The 18,977-nt window shown below is 44.2% G+C and overlaps 1 protein-coding gene across 5 annotated transcripts in view; it reads left to right on the top strand.

Moving 5' to 3' along the window:
- The window catches only part of TSPAN33 (tetraspanin 33), a 171,740-nt gene that overhangs the window by 66,013 nt on the left and 86,750 nt on the right, over window positions 1-18,977 (top strand). For 3 of the 5 annotated variants that reach the window (XM_075345371.1, XM_075345376.1, XM_075345374.1), the window contains one exon: window positions 12,756-12,842. The exons of 1 other annotated variant lie outside the window; for it this stretch is intronic. In XM_075345371.1, the coding sequence (XP_075201486.1) occupies window positions 12,756-12,842 (87 nt within the window). The remainder of the gene's footprint in view (window positions 1-12,755; window positions 12,843-18,977) is intronic. One more of the 5 variants, XM_075345373.1, reaches the window with a different exon arrangement.

Here is an 18,977-nt window from a genome sequence, read left to right as displayed (position 1 = left end):
CTAATCCTGTCTATGCTGTCTGTGCCGCCACCAGTGCTGTCCATGCCACGGTCAGTGTTGTCTGTGTCCCCAGTCTTGTCTGTGTCCCCCTAGTGCTGTCCGTGCTCCTGAGTGCTCTGTACTCCCCAGTTCTGTGTGCCACCCCCCAGTGCTGTGTGTCATCCCCCAGAAGCTATGTACTTGCCACTGTTGTCCGTGCACCCCCATTGCTGTCTGTGCTCCCTAGGTGATGTCTATGTTTCCCCAGTGATGTCCTTGCCGCCATCAGTGCGGTCCGTGCCCCCCTGTGGTATCCGTGCCCAACAGTGATGTATATGCCCCAGTCTCTCCTGTAATGTATATTCCCCTCCTGTGATGTATATGCCCTCACCCTCTCCTGTGATGTGTGTACCCCCAGCCTCTCCTGTGATGTGTGTACCCCCAGCGTCTCCTATAATTTATGCGCCCCAGCATCTCCTATGATGTGTGCTCCCCAGCGTCTCCTGTAATTTATGCGCCCAAGTGTCTCCTGTAATGTCTATGCCCCCAGCTTCTCCAGACCGAGACAAACCTGGAAAAGCAGTTGTGAGAAACAACATGATCAATATCACCAAACATCACAGCCGCATCAAAGAGAAGCAGCTCAAGCCACCACAGTAAGGGTGAGTTAATTAATTGTTTGGCCAAATATAGCAGGATAGTTTTCAAGTTGATAATTTTGTGCGGCCCCCGAAGGTTCGTAGAAAATTCCAAATGGCCCCTCTGTGGTAAAAAGGTTCCCCACCCCTGCCTTAATGAATCTTAACATATAACTAAGGATATAAAGCTTAACCAAAATGTACATTTTTGGACAGCTGTTTTAGGGTTCTTTTTTGATTCGAGTACAAAGTAGGAGACTGGTTAGCTGGGTGAGAGGGTTTTAACTGGGAAAGGTGTCTAAGGGGTAAAGTTTCTCCTTAACCTCATAGCACAATATCAAGTATATGTACATAAATGCGGGGCTGCCCATGCATGCATATGGCTCAACTAGGTTGATGCAGGATATATTACATAGCAGATATACTGTATATATCTAACAGTAGTGGCCAGATCTGCGCTTCGGCCGCGGTTGTTAAACATTTAAATGCCACTGTCAATCACTGATAGTGGTATTTAAATTGCGCAGTTGCTCCCATTGACCTCCTGTGATGTGATCGTATGTACCAATGGGTTACCATGGCATCCGGGTGACTGGTTGGAATCCCATGTCACTGCTATTTAGTAATCCTGTGAAGATCAGCCACAGGCTAAGCTTTATGGGTAACTGCAATTTTCACTTGATATCATAATACTGTGGTATTGGATTATATAGTATAAGTGATTAAATTATTGCAGGTTCAAATCAAATTTCCTAAGGGGACTAAAAAAATATAGTAAAAATATCTGTATTTTTTAAATAGAAAAAAAATAAGAACGTTTCAACACCCATTTTTAATCCAATTTAAAAAATAAATATTTGGTATTGCCACATTTGTAAAAGTTTGCTCTATGAAAATTATAAAATTAATTTACTCATATGATAAATGGTTTAAAAAGAACAAAATATCAAATTGATAGAATTTCAGTTTTTCGGTCACAACACTATAAGAAATAAAAACATTTCATTTACCACAAATTGGTATCAATAAAAGAAAAGCTTCGGCTCAGGATGCAAAACAAAAAAACAAGCCTTCACACAGCTCAATCGCTGGAAAAATAAAAACATTGTGTCTCAGAAAATGGTGGCATAAGTCAACATTGTTTTTGCAAAGTTCAGAATTTTTTTTCATCATATACAGTAGATAAACATTTTTGAAAAATTGCCTTACTCGTACTGATCTAGAGAATCATTTTTCTAAGAAATGTATACTACATAATGAATGCTATAAAAGCGAAAATCAAAAAAACTATTCTGGAATTCAGTTTTTTTGTTTTGCAATTTCACTGCTCTTGGAATTTTTTTTCCCATTTTTCAGTGCATGGTATGGTAAAATGAATGGCGTCATTCAACTCGTGCCACAACAATAATCAGCCCTCATATGGCTATGTTGATGAACAAGTAAAAAAGTTATTCTTCTTGTGCACGCTGCGTCTTTTGCCATGTTTTTGACACTTTTTTGGTGCAGTTTTGTTGTCAGAAAGTTCTCACTTTTGACTTCCCAGCAAAGTGTATGAGACTTCAGATTTGCTATGCACACGTTGCAGGTTTTATGTCTGCAGTTTATTTGTCTCAAACGACTGACAAATAAACTGCAGCATGTTCATTATTTTTGCGTTTTATCCCTGCGTTTCTCACTAGTGATGGGAAAACTCGCAAATCAATCCCCCACCGGTTCAAGGTCAGCGGGGGATTGATCCCTGGTATCTGACCGGATGCCGGTCCCCATATAATCTATGGGAACCAGAATCCAGCGCAAAGGGGTAGGACGGAGCAAGTGCTCATACTTACCAATTCAGCGGCGCGGCTGTACTACCCTGCGGCGTTTCATTCTTCTTCTTCCCGGGCCACTCATTAGGCTCATGCATGTTTACTGCTTCCCTTGCCCACTGGTATCTGTGATTGGTTGCAGTCAGACGCACCCCCATGCTGAGTGACAGCCTTTCTGATGCTTCCAGTCACAGACCTGGTGTGCGGTTCTATAGCGTACAGTAAACATAAATAAATAAATGTAAAAAAAAATGGTGTAGGGGCCCCTATATTATGATTCCCAGCACAGATACCGCCACAGCTGTGTTCTTATCTTGGCTGTTTGTCAAAATAGGAGAAACCGTATGCAGCTTTTTTTTTTATTAGTTAATAAAATAATTTAAAAAAAACAATAATTTTGATACCCAGCCAAGATAAAACCATGATTTTGCACCCCCAGCCTAAATATATCAGCCTCCAGCCACCCAGGATTGTCGCATCCATTAGATTGCAACGACCACAGCACTTTACCCGGCTCTTCGCATTTGCCCTGGTGCGGGTCTATAGCGTACAGTAAACATAAATAAATAAATGTTAAAAAAAATGGTGTAGGGGCCCCTATATTATGATTCCCAGCACAGATACCGCCACAGCTGTGTTCTTATCTTGGCTGTTTGTCAAAATAGGAGAAACCGTATGCAGCTTTTTTTTTTATTAGTTAAATAAATAATTTAAAAAAAACAATAATTTTGATACCCAGCCAAGATAAAACCATGATTTTGCACCCCCCAGCCTAAATATATCAGCCTCCAGCCACCCAGGATTGTCGCATCCATTGGATTGCAACGACCACAGCACTTTACCCGGCTCTTCGCAGTTGCCCTGGTGCGGTGGCAATCAGGGTAATAAGGGGTTAATGTCAGCTCGCAGCTGACACTAAGGCCTAGATTAGTAATGGGAGCCGTCTATGAGACCCCCCCATAACTAATCTGGTAGTGAAAGGAAATAAACACAAACACCAAAAAAATCCTTTATTTGAAATAAAATACAAAAAAACACCCTCTTTCATTACATAACCTCAAAAACACTCCTGCAGGTCCGACGTAATCCACACAAGGTCCCACAACGATTTCATCTCTGCTACATCTGAATCACAACTTGTCATCATGGTACATGACCGAACACTGTAAATTCAAGTAGAGACTGAGCAGCTATCAGCGGTGATATCACTCAGATTAGTTGCAGCGCCATAGGTGGAGGTTCCCACTGTTCTCCACCTGTGACCACAGGTAGCCTGACCTCAGGGAGCCTTCAGATATTTCCATTATGCAGACAGCCACTCTCACCGATATTGTGTTTCACATGTACTGCTTCATCTGGGAGAGGCTGCATTGACAAAATTACCTTAATACATAATATTGTGCTGGGGGCGCAGGACGCATGCTTTTATGTTGCGGTGCAGAACGCAGCATAGAAGCATGTAATTACGCAACGTGCGCACATGGCCTCAGACTGCATTTGTATACTCCAACTTCTCTTCTCAATACTGTAGTTTAGTCCATTTGACCCAGCCTCTCTATCAGCCAAGAACATCTGTCTCTGAAGTTACACTCCAAAAATATTGATTACGACTTGTCTAAGTTCTCCAATCTTCACCTTCAGAGCATTCTTTTCTATAATCATCATGTGTATTTCCGTTCCTTATGTTTTTTTTATTTAGCCTGAACAAGTCTTAACACTTTTTGTCTTGGGAATTTTTTTCTCTTGTTCATGCATCTTGTTTTGCAGATCTTCATCTACCAAGCATTGTCTTAGATGTTTCATCTGTTTCCTCAAAAGTCTCATCTGCTTTTCCAGGCCTTCTGATTCTTCCACCACCTTCAACAGATCTTTCATTAGTTCAACTGCCATATTTTTTTATGGTCGTCTTTTCTTCATCGTCAGCTTTTATACATTAATGTGGATTCATATACACTGACTGCGTGTGCCTTCTATGAGTGACGTTCAGGTGGTTTACATTTTTTTTCTTTTTTTATCCCTCTTGTTGAAAAGGCTGTCGAAGGATCTGTATCTGGGTTTAATTTCATCTACTAGTGTGTAGTGTTCAAACTTGGACTGACTTTAGTTATTTTCTCAGAAGTAGTCTGCCCTTTCTTCATTTTTATTTCCAGAGATGTCAGCACTAGTGATGGGCGAACCCTAACTCTTAATTTCGGGATCCATACTGGAAACCTAGTGTCTGTGCGCAGACCCCGAACACGGACTTCTCAGGATCCGTCTTAAGGCTACTTTACACGCTGCAATATCGGTCCACATATCGCTAGCGTGGGTACCCGCCCCCATCTGTTGTGCAACACGGGCAAATCGCTGCCCGTGCCGCACAACATCGCGCAGACCCGTCACACATACTTACCCGCCCGGCGACGTCGCTGTGACCGGCGAACTGCTTCCTTTCTAAGGGGGCGGTCCGTGCGGCGTCACAGCGACGTCACTGAGCAACCGCCCAATAGAAGCGGAGGGGCGGAGATGAGTGGCCGGAACATCCCGCCCACCTCCTTCTCTCCTCATAGCGGCCGGGAGGCAGGTAAGGAGAGGTTCCTCGTTCCTGCGGCGTCACACATAGCGATGTGTGCTGCCGCAGGAGCGACGAACTACATCGTTACTGCTGTAGTAACGATAATCGAGAATGGACCCCCATGTCACCGATGAGCAATGTTGCACGTTTTTGCAACGATGCAAAATCGCTCATCGGTGTCACACGCAGCAACATCGCTAATGCGGCCGGATGTGCGTCACAAATTCCGTGACCCCAACGACTCCGCATTAGCGATGTCGCAGCGTGTAAAGCCCCCTTTAGGCTATGTGTCCACGATGCGTCGAGCTAGGTGCAGTTCTAAACGCACCCTCTGGCAGTAATTGATTTTGCCACAGTTGCTTTTTACCATAAAATAGTGCTAAAAACGCATGCGTATTTACCGCGTTTTAGGTGCGTTTTTAGCGTTTTTTACATGCTTTTCAATAGGGTTTTGACAGATACGTTTTGAACATAAAGACACTGCTTAATAAAGATTAAACAGTCAAACATAATGAAAAAAGAGAAAAAAAAGGACAACATATATAATTTATTAAAAAAAAAAAAAGAAAATAGTATATAACCGCTAGAATTATATGAAATATAACTATTTAGCAATAAATTGATATTTTTCATTAATTAAATTGTCGGACTATGTGTGTGTGTAAAGGGACATATCCAATCTTTATTTTGATGTCCAAACAGCATGTTTTCTGCACCTAAAAAGCAGGTAAAACGTAGGAATTTTGATGTTGTTTGCTTTTTGCAACTTCTCATTGACTTCATTGTTATCAAAACGCAGCCCAAATGGCAAAAACAATTACATGCTGCATCTTTAAACGCTGAGTTTTTGCCCAAAATTATGCAAATTAAACGCAGCATTTTGAACTGCATGGTGGGCACAAGAAATCCCTATTTCTCATAGACTTTGCTGGGAAATCACAACGCATACATTTTGGCATTAAAAAGGTGCAGTTGAAAACGCTGCAGAAAAGCATGTAAAAACGCATCGTGGACACATAGCCTTACTGTTTAGGTTCGGCTGCCTGTATTATAAAAAAAGGAAGCAAAACTGGGATTAAAGCAGGACAATTATACTTAAGGCCGCTTTACACACTGCGATATCGGTACCGATATCGCTAGCGTGGGTACCCGCCCCCATCTGTTGTGCGACACGGGCATATCGCTGCCCGTGCCGCACAACATCGCCCAGACCCGTCACACTACTTACCTGCCCGGCGACGTCGCTGTGACCAGCGAACCGCCTCCTTTCTAAGGGGGCGGTTTGTTCAGCATCACAGCGACGTCACAGCTGCGTCACTGAAACGCCGCCCAATAGAAGCGGAGGGGCGGAGATGAGCGGGACGTAACATCCCGCCCACCTCCTTCCTTCCGCATAGCGGCCGGGAGGCAAATAAGGTGAGGTTCCTCGTTCCTGCGGGTGTCACACGGAGCGATATGTGCTGCCGCAGGAACGAGGAACAACTTCGTTACTGCTGCAGTAACGATTTTTGAGAATGGACCCCCATGTCACCGATGAGCGATTTTGCACGTTTTTGCGACGATGCAAAATCGCTCATAGGTGTCACACGCAACGGCATCGCTAATGCGGTCGGATGTGCGTCACCAATTCCGTGACCCCAACGAGTTTGCATTAGCGATGTCGCAGCGTGTAAAGCCCCCTTTACCTCCTGTTATGCCACACATAAAAAATAAACAATTCTACCCACTTTCCTTCCGATTCCCCAGGGTGCGCGGCATCCCCCTTCTGATCCCGACGACTGGCTTTGGCATGTAAGCAATGGTCAGCGCATGACATCACTGCCATGTGCCCATAGTCGCACGCAAACGTCAGCTACTGGCTAATCCAAAATTAATATTCACTGCTCGCCACGCCCATAATCCTGCCCCACCTCTCTGCAGTGGCTTCAGTTCCAAGACTGGGCGGGATTATGGGCGTGAGGAGCAGTGAATATTCATTTTCTCCAATATTGGACACATTCACCCCAGCCACTGGCTTTCTGCAGCAGCGACCCTGCTCCTGCCTCCTGTGACCCGCTCCACCACTGCCCCCACCACAGCAAGCTAGGTACATCGGGACTATAAGACTCAACTCACCCACTTTCCTCCCAAATTTGGGGGGGAAAAGTGTGTCCTATAGTCCAAAGAATACAATAAATACTGAATTCTTTACTAGTAGACAAGAAGTGAGAATCTGTGGAATACAGGAAGAACAAGGCAAAAGAGAAGTGATACAATGTACATTAGCTTTAGCTGACAGTGCCATCTGCTATTTGCTAATAGTACTTCCACAGCATAAGCCTGTAGTTGTTATATACTCCCAATACACATATAACAGCTGCAGTCTCTCGTCCATATTATAGCCACATTTTCCAGCCAAAGACATGTGGTTCTCTAACAGAATCATATATGACAATGATGCAAATAATTTAGGTCATAACACCCGCTATTATTGCATTATACTTTTTTTTTCTGCTTCATTCCTGGTTTTGACTTATAAAAAATTATGCTAAATACTGAAAAACAGAATAAAGTAATTGCAGTGTTTTTAAAATATGCTCATAATATATTCTTCCTATGTATCCATAAAAATCATCTGCTACCCAGACAATCTGCTTGGGATTCAATTTTTTTTTATTTTGCACACCTATAGACTTGAATAGTCTTTTCCGAAATATGGAAAAGAGTAGTGCATTCTCAATTCTCTTCTGTATTTCAGATGAGACTGACTTATTCAAGTCTATGGATGCACAAAAAAATATAGATCCCATACGGATCATCTGTGTAGCAGATCAGATGATTTTTAGGGATAATATTTTGCCATTATTAACAGATAAAGCTATATTTGACCATGTTCATTATAAACTGTTGCTGTATAATGCCATATGGATGTCACACAGACGTAAAATATGAATTTCATAAGTAAGGAATGTAGATAACAATACAGTTGAAAATTGGCTAAGGCCTATTTTTCATGCTCTCATTGAACATTAGCCTATTAGTGGTGAAAAAAGTACGCCAGTGTGAAAGAAGCCAAGAGGTGTACCTAAAGGGGATTCCATTCTTTAGCTAAAAATCTATACTCACGCTCTCACTGCAAACGTCTGAAATGAAAAACGCACGCGTTTTTAATGCGTTTTTGCCGCGCTTTAAACAGTACGTTTTGAGATTGAGAAGTCAATGAGTGGAAATGCAACCAAAACACAATGAAGAAGTGACATGCTGCTTTTTTTTAAGCAACAATTTTGACAAATATTTGTCAAACAAAACGCTGCATAATAAAAAGCAACGTGTGGATGAAAATTCTGATTTCTTATAGACTTTGCTAGGGACTTTGCTAGGGAAGCAAAAGCATGCATTTTGTCATTGACACAGTGCAGTTTAAAAAGCAACCAAACAGCAAGAAAAAAAAAAAGCACACGTGCGGACAGACCCTAAGGGCTCATGCACACGTTGCGTATTTACATGCATTTATGCTGCGTATTGCACTGCAGTGTAAATGCATGTGTCCTGCGTCCCCTGCACAATCTATGTAGATTGTGCATGATACGTGCGTACGGTGCTTTTATGAACGCAGCGATTTGGGTGCTTTGACCCAAATCCGTGCGTTCATAAAATGAGCATGTAAATTATTTCTGCATTCTGGATGCAGCTCCCACTGTCTATGGTGGGGGCAGGAGCCAGAGAGCATGAAATCGGCTTTTTTCTACAAAAAAACTGCATCCATTATGCAGTGTTTCTGCAGCGATTTGAAGCGCACATACGCTGTCAAATCACTGCAGAATATTCAGCAGGTACGTGCGCATGAGCCCTAACAGCGCACGCAACACACACTATTAGCATTTTGTGGTGTCTGCGGCGAAACTGAGCCCTAACCTTACCACAAAAACTTGCATACTTCTGTCCACATTCCAACTACATGTGCTCGTCCTCGCTCAATAAAAGTGAATCCATTGAGCTAGGCTGAGCATGTCTGGTCGGAATGTAGCTGCAAGTAGGCAAATCATATACTTGTAGTCACTTGAAAGTCTGTTCTTTCTGCAGACACTGGAGAATCCTAACAGACTGTGATGTGCACGCTGTGAAGATTCAGAAGTCTGCAGTCACATAAAAGTTGGCAAACATTGTAACAAAATATCGGACAGCACCTTTTAAAAGTTGCACTTGGGATGAGGTTCAGAGCCACATCCAGATAAACACATGCTGGTTTACTACAATCTGCCTCAGTTTTGCAAAGTGTTAATTGACCATGCAGTTTTAGAGATGACATAAATTTATTTTGTATGCTTTAGGCTATGTGCCCACGTAGCGTATTTTCATGCAGTTACGCTGCGTTCTGCACCGCAGCGTAACTGCATGCGTCCTGCGTCCTTAGCACAATCTATGAAGATTGTGCCTAATCCATGCCCACGTTGCGTATTAGAACACAGCGCTTCGGCTACTGCCGAAGCGCTGCGTTCTAAAAAGCAACATGTCACTTCTTTCATGCGCTTTAGATGCAGGTCCCGCTCTGTCTATGGGAGAAGCAGCATCCAGAGCGCATGGAATCGGCTTTTCATTACGGACAGTTTCTGCAGCGATTTGAAGCGCACATGTGCTGTTCAAATCGCTGCAGAAATTTCTGCAGGGACAGAACGCAACGTGGGCACATAGCCTTATCTGTAAACCACTCTTGGCCTATTACCACATCATAAACCCTTTGCGAGTCTTAGTAAAGCCACATGCCTTTTTTTGTAGATGCTATCGTTAGGCTATGTTCGCACGTTGCGTTTTTTACCGCGTTTCTGCAGCGTTTTTAGCAGCAGCGTTTTTGCGCTAAAACGCATGCGTTTTTGTTTTCCAGCAAAGTCTATGGGAAAAGCAGAAATCCTGTCTGCACTTTGCTTTTTTTCTGCAGCGTTTAATTTGCATATTTGTGGTCAAAAACCATGCTGAAAAAGAAGCAGCATGTCAGTTGTTTTTGCCATTTCTGCAGCGTTTCCTTAACATTGGAGTCAATGAGAAATGGCAAAACGCAACCAAAATCACAATTCCTGCGTTTTTCATGCTTTTTACCTGCTTTTCAACTGCGTTTTTGGCTCCAAAAACGCATGCTTTTCTGGACAAAATTTAATGGGTTCTAATGTTCCTTTACACACACACAATAACCGAAAATTTAAATGTTAAAAAATTAGAAACTTCACCTATTTTTCTGTTAAAATGTGCATAACCACTATTTTCTCATTAAAAATGATAATTTCCCAAATAGTTTTATTAAAAGTTAATTTTATCCTTTTTTTCTCTTTTTTCATTCTTTTTGACTAATTCAACTTTATTTCTCAGTGTCTTGATCTCAAAAACGCATCTGCAGAAACGCAAGTGAAAACGCAGGTAAAAAGCGCTAAAAATGCACTAAAAACGCGGTAAAAACGCATGCGTTTTTAGCGCTAAAAAATGGTCAAAAGCCATTTGGTCAAAAAACAAGGGAAGGAAAACGTGCAGAATAAACTGCAGGTACTCCGTCGCAACGTGCGGACATAGCCTTAACCACACTTCAGCAGCAATGTTTGAATGCACACTAAGGGCTCATGTGCACGTAACTGCTTAATTTTCTGCAGCGATTTGACAGCACATGTGTGCGGCACGCTGCAGAAACCGTGCATAATGGATGCAGTTTTTTGGGGTTTTTTTTTTAAAAAAAAGCCGATTTCATGCGCTCTGGCTGCTGCCCCCACAATAGACATAGTGGGAGCTGCATCCATAGCGCACAAATAATTGACATGCTCATTTTATGAACGCACGGATTTGGGTCAAAATATTAGCACCCAAATCGCTGCGTTCAAACAAGCATCATGCGCACATATCATGCACATTCTTCATAGATTGTGCAGGGGACGCAGGACGCATGCTATACGCAGTGTAAATGCATGCAATTACGCAACATGCGCACGAGCCCTAACACTGTCTAATTAGTGCTGGCAGGACTGTAGGAATGTGCCACCCTCGCGTCAGCGGTGGCTCGAGGGATCTCCGGACCCGGGGGGGGTCGGGGTCGCGCGGCCACTCTGAATAAAGGGGGAGTATTTACACGGGATGTTTTTGTTTGAAGTTCGTGACGCCACCCGTGGTGTGTGGTAAGGTAGAGTGCCACCGCTGCAGTTGGGAGTACCCGGTGGCGATGGTGTGGGCAGCCAGGTGTTTAACCCCTCCACTGGTAGGGGAGATGCCCTGGGACTTGATGTGGGCGACGGGGAGGTGCCATTGGGATGGTAAGGGTCACTTATGTACTCACTCAGTCCAATAATGCTGACACCGACAACTGTGGTAAACCAAAGTTCTTGACACCACTGCCGCTGAGAGGGAGCACGCCTGGATCCCGTGCCCGTTGGTGTTGCCTGTTAGTCTGTGACCTTTGCCTTGGCACCTAGTGTTTCCGGTTTGGTCCCTTGAGTATAAAACTGGTTGGGTCCCGGTCACCAGTATGGCTAACTGGGTGAGCTTGCTCTCAGGGTTCACGCTTGGGATTTTCTGGACCGTATAGTGGGAAATTCCTATCCCCCTCGTTGCGCTAGTACCCCGATTTTGGAGCAGGTGGGGAACGGATCTTGAAGGTCAGTCTTCATCGGGTAAATTGCCAGGACGCCTGAAGCTACTTCCTGACCTAGGGTCCACGTACCCAGTCATGCCCTGGCCCCTGCCCGGTGATGGCACAAGGCCGCCGGCTGTCTTCCTCGACAGTTCGTGCCCCTTGTCATGATTCCCTGCGACCGGGGTCCAGCTCCTACCAGGTCCAGACCAATGTCTGCCACCTAGTAACCAAAGAGCCCAGCTCCTGACCTCCTCTCACTTTCACCTCCAACACTGCACTGTTCTGCTCCTGACACTCCTGACCTCCCCTTAACCAACCCCCCAAGTGGACGACCTTATTCCACTCAGGCCATCCACTGATGTGTCTGGTGGGTGTGGTGCAGAGTGTTCCTAGGATTTTGATTAACTTGTTCTTGGCAACACCAAAGGTCAGGGACCCTTAACCAAGGAAGAGGTGGATACTGTGCAGAAGGGCAGATTGCACAATACCCTGTGACGACCTGATAGGCCAGGACGTCACAGGAACATATCACATCTTTTGGCAACAGGAATGGTGCCAGTCACTTGTCAATTTCTTTTATACATTTACAGCAGGAATAACTAAGGAGCAGCAGAACGCTCGGCAATCCAAAGATGCTGTGTAATTGTTCGTGCCCACGATCCGGACATGCTGCGTCCTCTCTTGCGGGGCCTCGAGTGCTCTCTGCAGGAGATTGCAGCGGTCCGTGCCCACGATCAAGGTTCAGGCAACTGCGGTCTTTTTCTCTGTTCTCCCTGTGAAAAACACTTGCGCCGCCGCAGCAATAAATTGACATGCTGCGGCTCGGGAAGCCGCACCACATGACGGTTTCCACTGTAGGAAAAACAAGCCCAGTGGGCATGGGATTTCGATAAATTCCATCCACTGTGCTTGTACTGTACAACACAATGTTTTGGACACATTGAAAATACGCTGCATCCAAAATGCTACTAACACTGATCATGGGAGTGCAGCATACAATCAGTAGTCCTTATGAAAAAACATGTTGTTGAAATATTACTTACGGTAATACTCTTCTAATTATACAACATATTTTATGTTTGTATTTTACATTACATTTTGTTTGTCTTGATAACATTCTGTAAGTCTTTTATTTTCCGTATAACATATAGTAATTTAGAAATGTTTATTTTTTGTTTTTTTCTCTGCAGTTTTCTATATGTCTCACATTGGTGTTTCTACTCCAGTTATCTGCGGGCATAGTAGGCTTCGTCTATTCTGACAAGGTGATGTTTAAAGTAAATATATTTTATTGGTTTGGAATTTATATTTTTATTATGTTGTTGTTTGTTCTTTTTGCTTCAACCAATAAATCTCTTCTATTTTTTGAGAAATAACATGGGAAAGATTATCAGATGGGTAATCAAAGGTGCCATGTTGCACGGGAAGTGGCACAGCTCCATATACCTTGTGTATGGCCATGTTTGGTACTACAAATGTTCTCCCATTCACTTATATGGGTGAGAGCTTGTTACCATGCACAACCCCTACACATTCTGCGGAGCTATAACCCTTCCGGTGGACCTTCAATCAGCCCATCTTTATGGGTGTTAGGAGGTTGGACTTCCACTGATCTGATTGATGACTTAAGGCCGCTTTACACGCTGCGATCTCGCTAGCGAGATCGCTAGAGTGCATCCCATCCCCCGTCGGTTGTGCGTCACGGGCAAATCGCTGCCCGTGGCGCACAACATCGCTCGAACCCGTCACAATTCTTACCTGTCTAGCGACGTCGCTGTGACCGGCGAACCGCCTCATTTCTAAGGGGGTGATTCGTTCAGCGTCACAGCGACGTCACTAAGCAGCCGCCCAATCGAAGCGGAGGGGCAGAGATGAGTGGGGCGAACATCCCGCCCACCTCCTTCCTTCCTCATTGCGGGCAGCCGCAGGTAAGGTGAGGTTCCTCGTTCCTGCGGTGTCACACATAGTAATGTGTGCTGCCGCAGGAACGACAAACAACATCGTACCTGCAGCAGCAACAATATTTGGGAATGGAGCACCGTGTCAACGAGCAACGATAAGGTATTTTTGCTCGTTAGCGGTCGCTTGTACGTTTCACACGCAACAACGTCGCTAACGAGGCTGGATGTGAGTCACGTTAGCATTAGCGATGTCGTTGCATGTAAAGCGACCTTTATTTTAAGGATAGGTCATTAATGTGTCAGTCCCAGAAAATCCTTTAATCTCCAATATTCTGGATTAATACCACATTCATGTCTACAGATGAACTAAATGATAAAAGCTTGATAAGTAAAATACTTGTTAAACAGATAAAAGTTGTAATTAAATGTCATCTAAATCAAGCAGAATTCAGATCACAATTACTGACTGCTAAAAAAAACAAAAACTCCCCATGACTGACTGGGCATAGGATTGCCTCCATCTGGTCTCTGCTGGTAAGGTATGTGATCAGAGAGATGCTGATTACTTAGCAAATGTGATTACTCTTCTCAAAAATTATGAAGTAACTATTACATAGAGTGTCTTTAAGACATGTGCAGGCACATTACTGTGCAAAAGTCTTAGGCATCCGACATCCTCATGCAATATTTGTCTAAAATGCTCATCCGTGATAAATGGATATTAGCAGCTTAGCCTAACAGTGTACAGGAAGACAACCCACTGATCATAGTTGGCAGGAAAGTTGAGGACACGTCTTGAGTAGAGTGTGTGCCAAACGATACTTTGAATTACATCATCGCCGATATTCATGGATGAGGTTGAAGGCTGTCGCAGAGCTTATTGGGCCTGTCACATTCCTATTACTGTGCTGCCAGTATGTACAAGTCTTCCTGGACAGCAGGTAAACCTGACAGCCTGCTCCTACATGCCTTCCCCGCCTGCATGGATATGGCTGGCACTCTTTTGGTGCTGGTCTGCAGTGAGTTCTGTGTGCTGTCTCATCTATTTTCTGTTTCTTAAAACTTGTGAGTAGGACTACTCTGACGCACTCTGATTGGTAGGATTATTTTGTGAACTGATGTGTGCAATTTTATTCATTGTGGGCAGTAAGTGGAAATGAGGCGTCATAACTCAAAGGCTGCAACCGCACTTTGTGTTGTGCTACTTGCAGTTCTAAACGCACATTTTGTGCTTAATTGATTTGACCAAAGTTGCCTTTTTCAGAAATTTAGCGCTGAAAACGCATGCGTATTTACAGCGTTTTTGAAGTGTTTTCAGTGCTTTTTACATGCTTTTCCACCTGCGTTTTGACAAATGCGTTTTGTAAATCAAGACACTGCTAAATAAAGGTTAAACATTCAAATATATTGAAAAAAGATAAAAAAAAAAGGATTAAATACATAAGTGCAGAAATTAAAAAGAAAATAGAAATATATAATGGAATTATAGCGGCAATATAGTATTTATTAGAAAAATAGCACTAAATTTAACATTTTCTTTAATTTAATTGTCGGATTACCGTATGTGTGTGTGTAAAGGGACATATGAAATCATTAATTTAATGTGCAAAAAGCATGCGTTTTGTAAGTTCAAAACGCATGTTTTCTGCACAGAAAAAGCATGTAAAACGCAGGAATTTGTAGGAAACTTGGTTTTTGCCATTTCTCATTGACTCCAATGTTAGCAAAACGCACCCAAAATGGCAAAAACAATTGACATGCTGCTTCTTTGAACGCATGTTTTTTGCCACAAAATATGCAAATTAAACGCAGCGTTTAGAAACCCAAGTGCGGTCTAGAAATCCCCATTTTCCATAGACTTTGCTGTGAAATCAAAACGCATGCCTTTTGGCATGAAAAAGGTGCTTCTCAAAACGCACCTAAAAGCACCCAAAACGCAGGTGGAAACGCAAAGTGCGGTCGCAGCCAAAGAAGCATTCGTTGACAGGCTTTGAGGACTTTATTTGCAGTTTTAATTGAAACTGCAATATATTGTGATACAGAAAAATTTGGCCCAAGTCATTACAATGAGTATTTCATAAACCAGTCTTAGGCTATCGCCACACATCCGTGCTGCCGGCACGTGTTTGTCATTTTTTACACGTACCGGCGGCACGGAGACACTTTAACGAATGCTACCCTATTGTAGCAGGCACACACACGTAAAACCACACGGAACGTGTGTCCGTGTGCGTTTGTACGTGTGTGCTTTTTTGAAAGCGCTGACATGTCAGTGTTTTCTCCGGCAGCACGGGTGTCACACGGCCCGCACCCGTACCACACGGGTGTAGTGTGGATGCGGTCCCGTGTGACACGCACCGGAGAAACCACACATGTCAGTGAAAAATAAAAAAACATTTACTCACCTTCTCCAGCCCTCCTGTCTCTGCCGCTGCTGCCTCTTGCTGCCGACCGCCGCTCATTATTCTCATTGAATATTCACTTCACTGCCTGGCAGCAGCAGCAGCGGGGAGACGGGAGGGCTGGAGACTGAGGATCAGCACCACGGACAGCAGCGCGGACATCAGGAAGGACCAGGTGAGTATAATAATTACCGGTTCTACGTGTGCTATCGCGGATAGCACACGTAGAACACACGTGTCCCGCACGTACCAGAGACACGTACTTACCTGCACGCAACACGCAGGGAAAATACGTGTCTCTCGGCACGTGCGTGAATTTCACGTGAGTGTGGCAGAAGCCTTAGGCCATGTGCGCACGCTGCAGATTTACAGCAGTGGATTTGCTGCAGAAAATATGTCTAAAGCTATGTGCCCACGGGCGCTCGTACCTGCGGATGTATCCGCAGGTACAAGCGCATGTTTCCCGCAGCTGTCCGCCGGCGTCTGCAGCTATTTTTAGCTGCTAAATTCCAGCGGAATAGCTGCGGGAAACATGCGGAGATTCATGCGGCTTACCTGCGGACGTCCCGGCCTCTTATCTCCATAGTGGAGGGCCGGGACATCCGCAGGTAATTGCGCATGAATAATTGACATGCAATTATACATGCGGATGCCTACATCCGCAGCATGGTCGGCAGCCGCACTTTCCGCAGCGTGGACACAGCACTCCCCATGTCCCATAGGATAACATGGGGAGTGACTGTACATGCTAAAACCTGCGGATTTATCTGGAAAATCCAGAAAAATCCGCAGGTTTCCACGGCAAAATCCGCAGAAACAAGGTCCCGTGGGCACATAGCCTAACATTTCTGCAGACATTCCCCAGCAAAACCTATGGGTATAAAAAAATGCTGTGCGCACACTGCGTTTTTTTATACCTGTAGATTTACCCACAGAATTTCCGCTGCGGAATTAATGTGCATGTCACTTCTTTTCTGCAGGTCCCTGCGGTTTAGCCATTAATTAGTGGTAAAAACCCACAGGGACCAACCTGCGAAAAAACGCAGAATTTCCACACCAAACCACATGCGGATTTCGTTGAAGTTTTAGTGCGTTTTTTTTACCGCAGGTGTGAGATTCTTTCAGAGGGTCCAGTTTTTCCTTAAGAAAAAGTCAGTTTCTAGTGCGCACATGGCCTTAGGGTGCATGCCAAAAATTAGTGTTTTGCAGCGTTTTGGATGTAGCGTGGTTTCACTGCGTCCAAATCGCTGCGTTGTACAGTACAAGCATAGTTGATGGGATTTCTAGAAATCTTCCCACTGTGCTTGTTCTTTCCACAGCAAACACTGACCTGTGGAGCGTTTTTCCAGACCGCAGCATGTCAATTGTTTCCTATAGATTTGCATGCATTCTCCGTAGGGAGAAGAGAAGCGAGAGCGCACTGAACCCTGATCGTGGGTACAAGCAACTGTGGTCTCCTGCGGAGGAGACTCACAGCCTCATAGGGCAGGACCCGCTGCGTCCAGGACACTGATTGTGGGCACATACCCTTAGGCTATGTTCACACGTTGCATTTTTGCCGCATATTTTTCATGAGTTTTATGCAAATTAAAGCTGCTCTTTACAGTACCAGCACAAGCTATGAGATTTCAGAAATCTACACTATTGCTTTTTTTTCCTAACTAAAATGGAACACTGCTGCTTTTTTGATAGAAGCAGCATGTCAATTCTTTCAACATTTTTGCAGCATTTTTTCACCTATAGAAAGTAAAAAAACACAACGAAACCGTGGCAAAAAGCTGATACCAGTTTTTGCAATGTTTTTGGCAGAAAAAACATTGCAGATCTAGATGGACTTAGAGTCTCCCTTCAACCTTAAAAACTATGATACTATGAAAAAAAAACGCAGGTTAAGCAAATGTTAAACACATTTTTTTTTATTTTTTTTATTATTATTTATTTTTCCCCCAAGTATAAACTATAATGTTTTCTCACATGACCATGGCCATGCTGTTTCTCCTGATTCTGTATAGTTTAAATAAGTGATAATTAAATGTATAACAGGTGTTAGACTAAACAATGACCTTCCAACTTGAATGGCCTGCCAAGGTATGAAAGTAAAGCTGGTGTCACACACAGCGACAACGACAACGACGTCGCTGCTACGTCACCATTTTCTGTGACGTTGCAGCGACGTCCCGTCGCTGTCGCTGTGTGTGACATCCAGCAACGACCTGGCCCCTGCTGTGAGGTCGCAGGTCGTTGCTGAATGTCCAGCTTCATTTTTTGGTCGTCACTCTCCCGCTGTGACACACACATCGCTGTGTGTGACAGTGAGAGAGCGACGAAATGAAGCGAGCAGGAGCCGGCGTCTGGCAGCTGCGAAGCTGTAACCAGCGTAAACATCGGGTAACCAAGGGAAGCCCTTTCCCTGGTTACCCGATATTTACCTTGGTTACCAGCCTCCGCCCTTGCTGCCAGCGCCGGCTCCTGCTCTGTGCCCATGTGGCTGCAGTACGCATCGGGTAATTAACCCGATGTATACTGTAGCAAGGAGAGCAAGGAGCCAGCGCTAAGCAGTGCGCGCGGCTCCCTGCTCTCTGCAGTGTGACATGTAGCTGCAGCACACATCGGGTTAATTAACCCGATGTGTACTGTACCTAGGAGAGCAAGGAGCCAGCGCTAAGCGCGGCTCCCTGCTCTCTGCACATGTAGCACAGCGACGTTATGATCGCTGCTTCTGCTGTGTTTGACAGCTAAGCAGCGATCATAACAGCGACTTACAAGGTCGCTGTTACGTCACAGAAAATGGTGACGTAACAGCGACGTCGTTGTCGCTGTCGCTTAGTGTGACCCCAGCTTAAACCATGCCTGATCAGATGAATGCCCTACCTATGTGTAAAAATAAACAAAGCCTAATTAACTGAATGCCCTAATGTCCCATGGTGTTTGGCTCTAAACCCGCCCAGTGTCATTGCGGCAAAACTGATGGCACTTCCTGACTTTCTAATGTGAACAGGTGCATACTGAGCATGAAACATAGTAACAAAAAAGGAGACAATTGCACTCTTTAGTGCTAAGATATGTGTAACAATGAATATAGGAATATAAACATGCAATAATGCTATGG

Source organism: Anomaloglossus baeobatrachus, chromosome 4 (genome assembly GCF_048569485.1).
Source record: "Anomaloglossus baeobatrachus isolate aAnoBae1 chromosome 4, aAnoBae1.hap1, whole genome shotgun sequence".
Classification (NCBI taxonomy): Eukaryota; Metazoa; Chordata; class Amphibia; order Anura; family Aromobatidae; genus Anomaloglossus; species Anomaloglossus baeobatrachus.
This window is presented reverse-complemented; position numbering and strand designations above follow the sequence as displayed.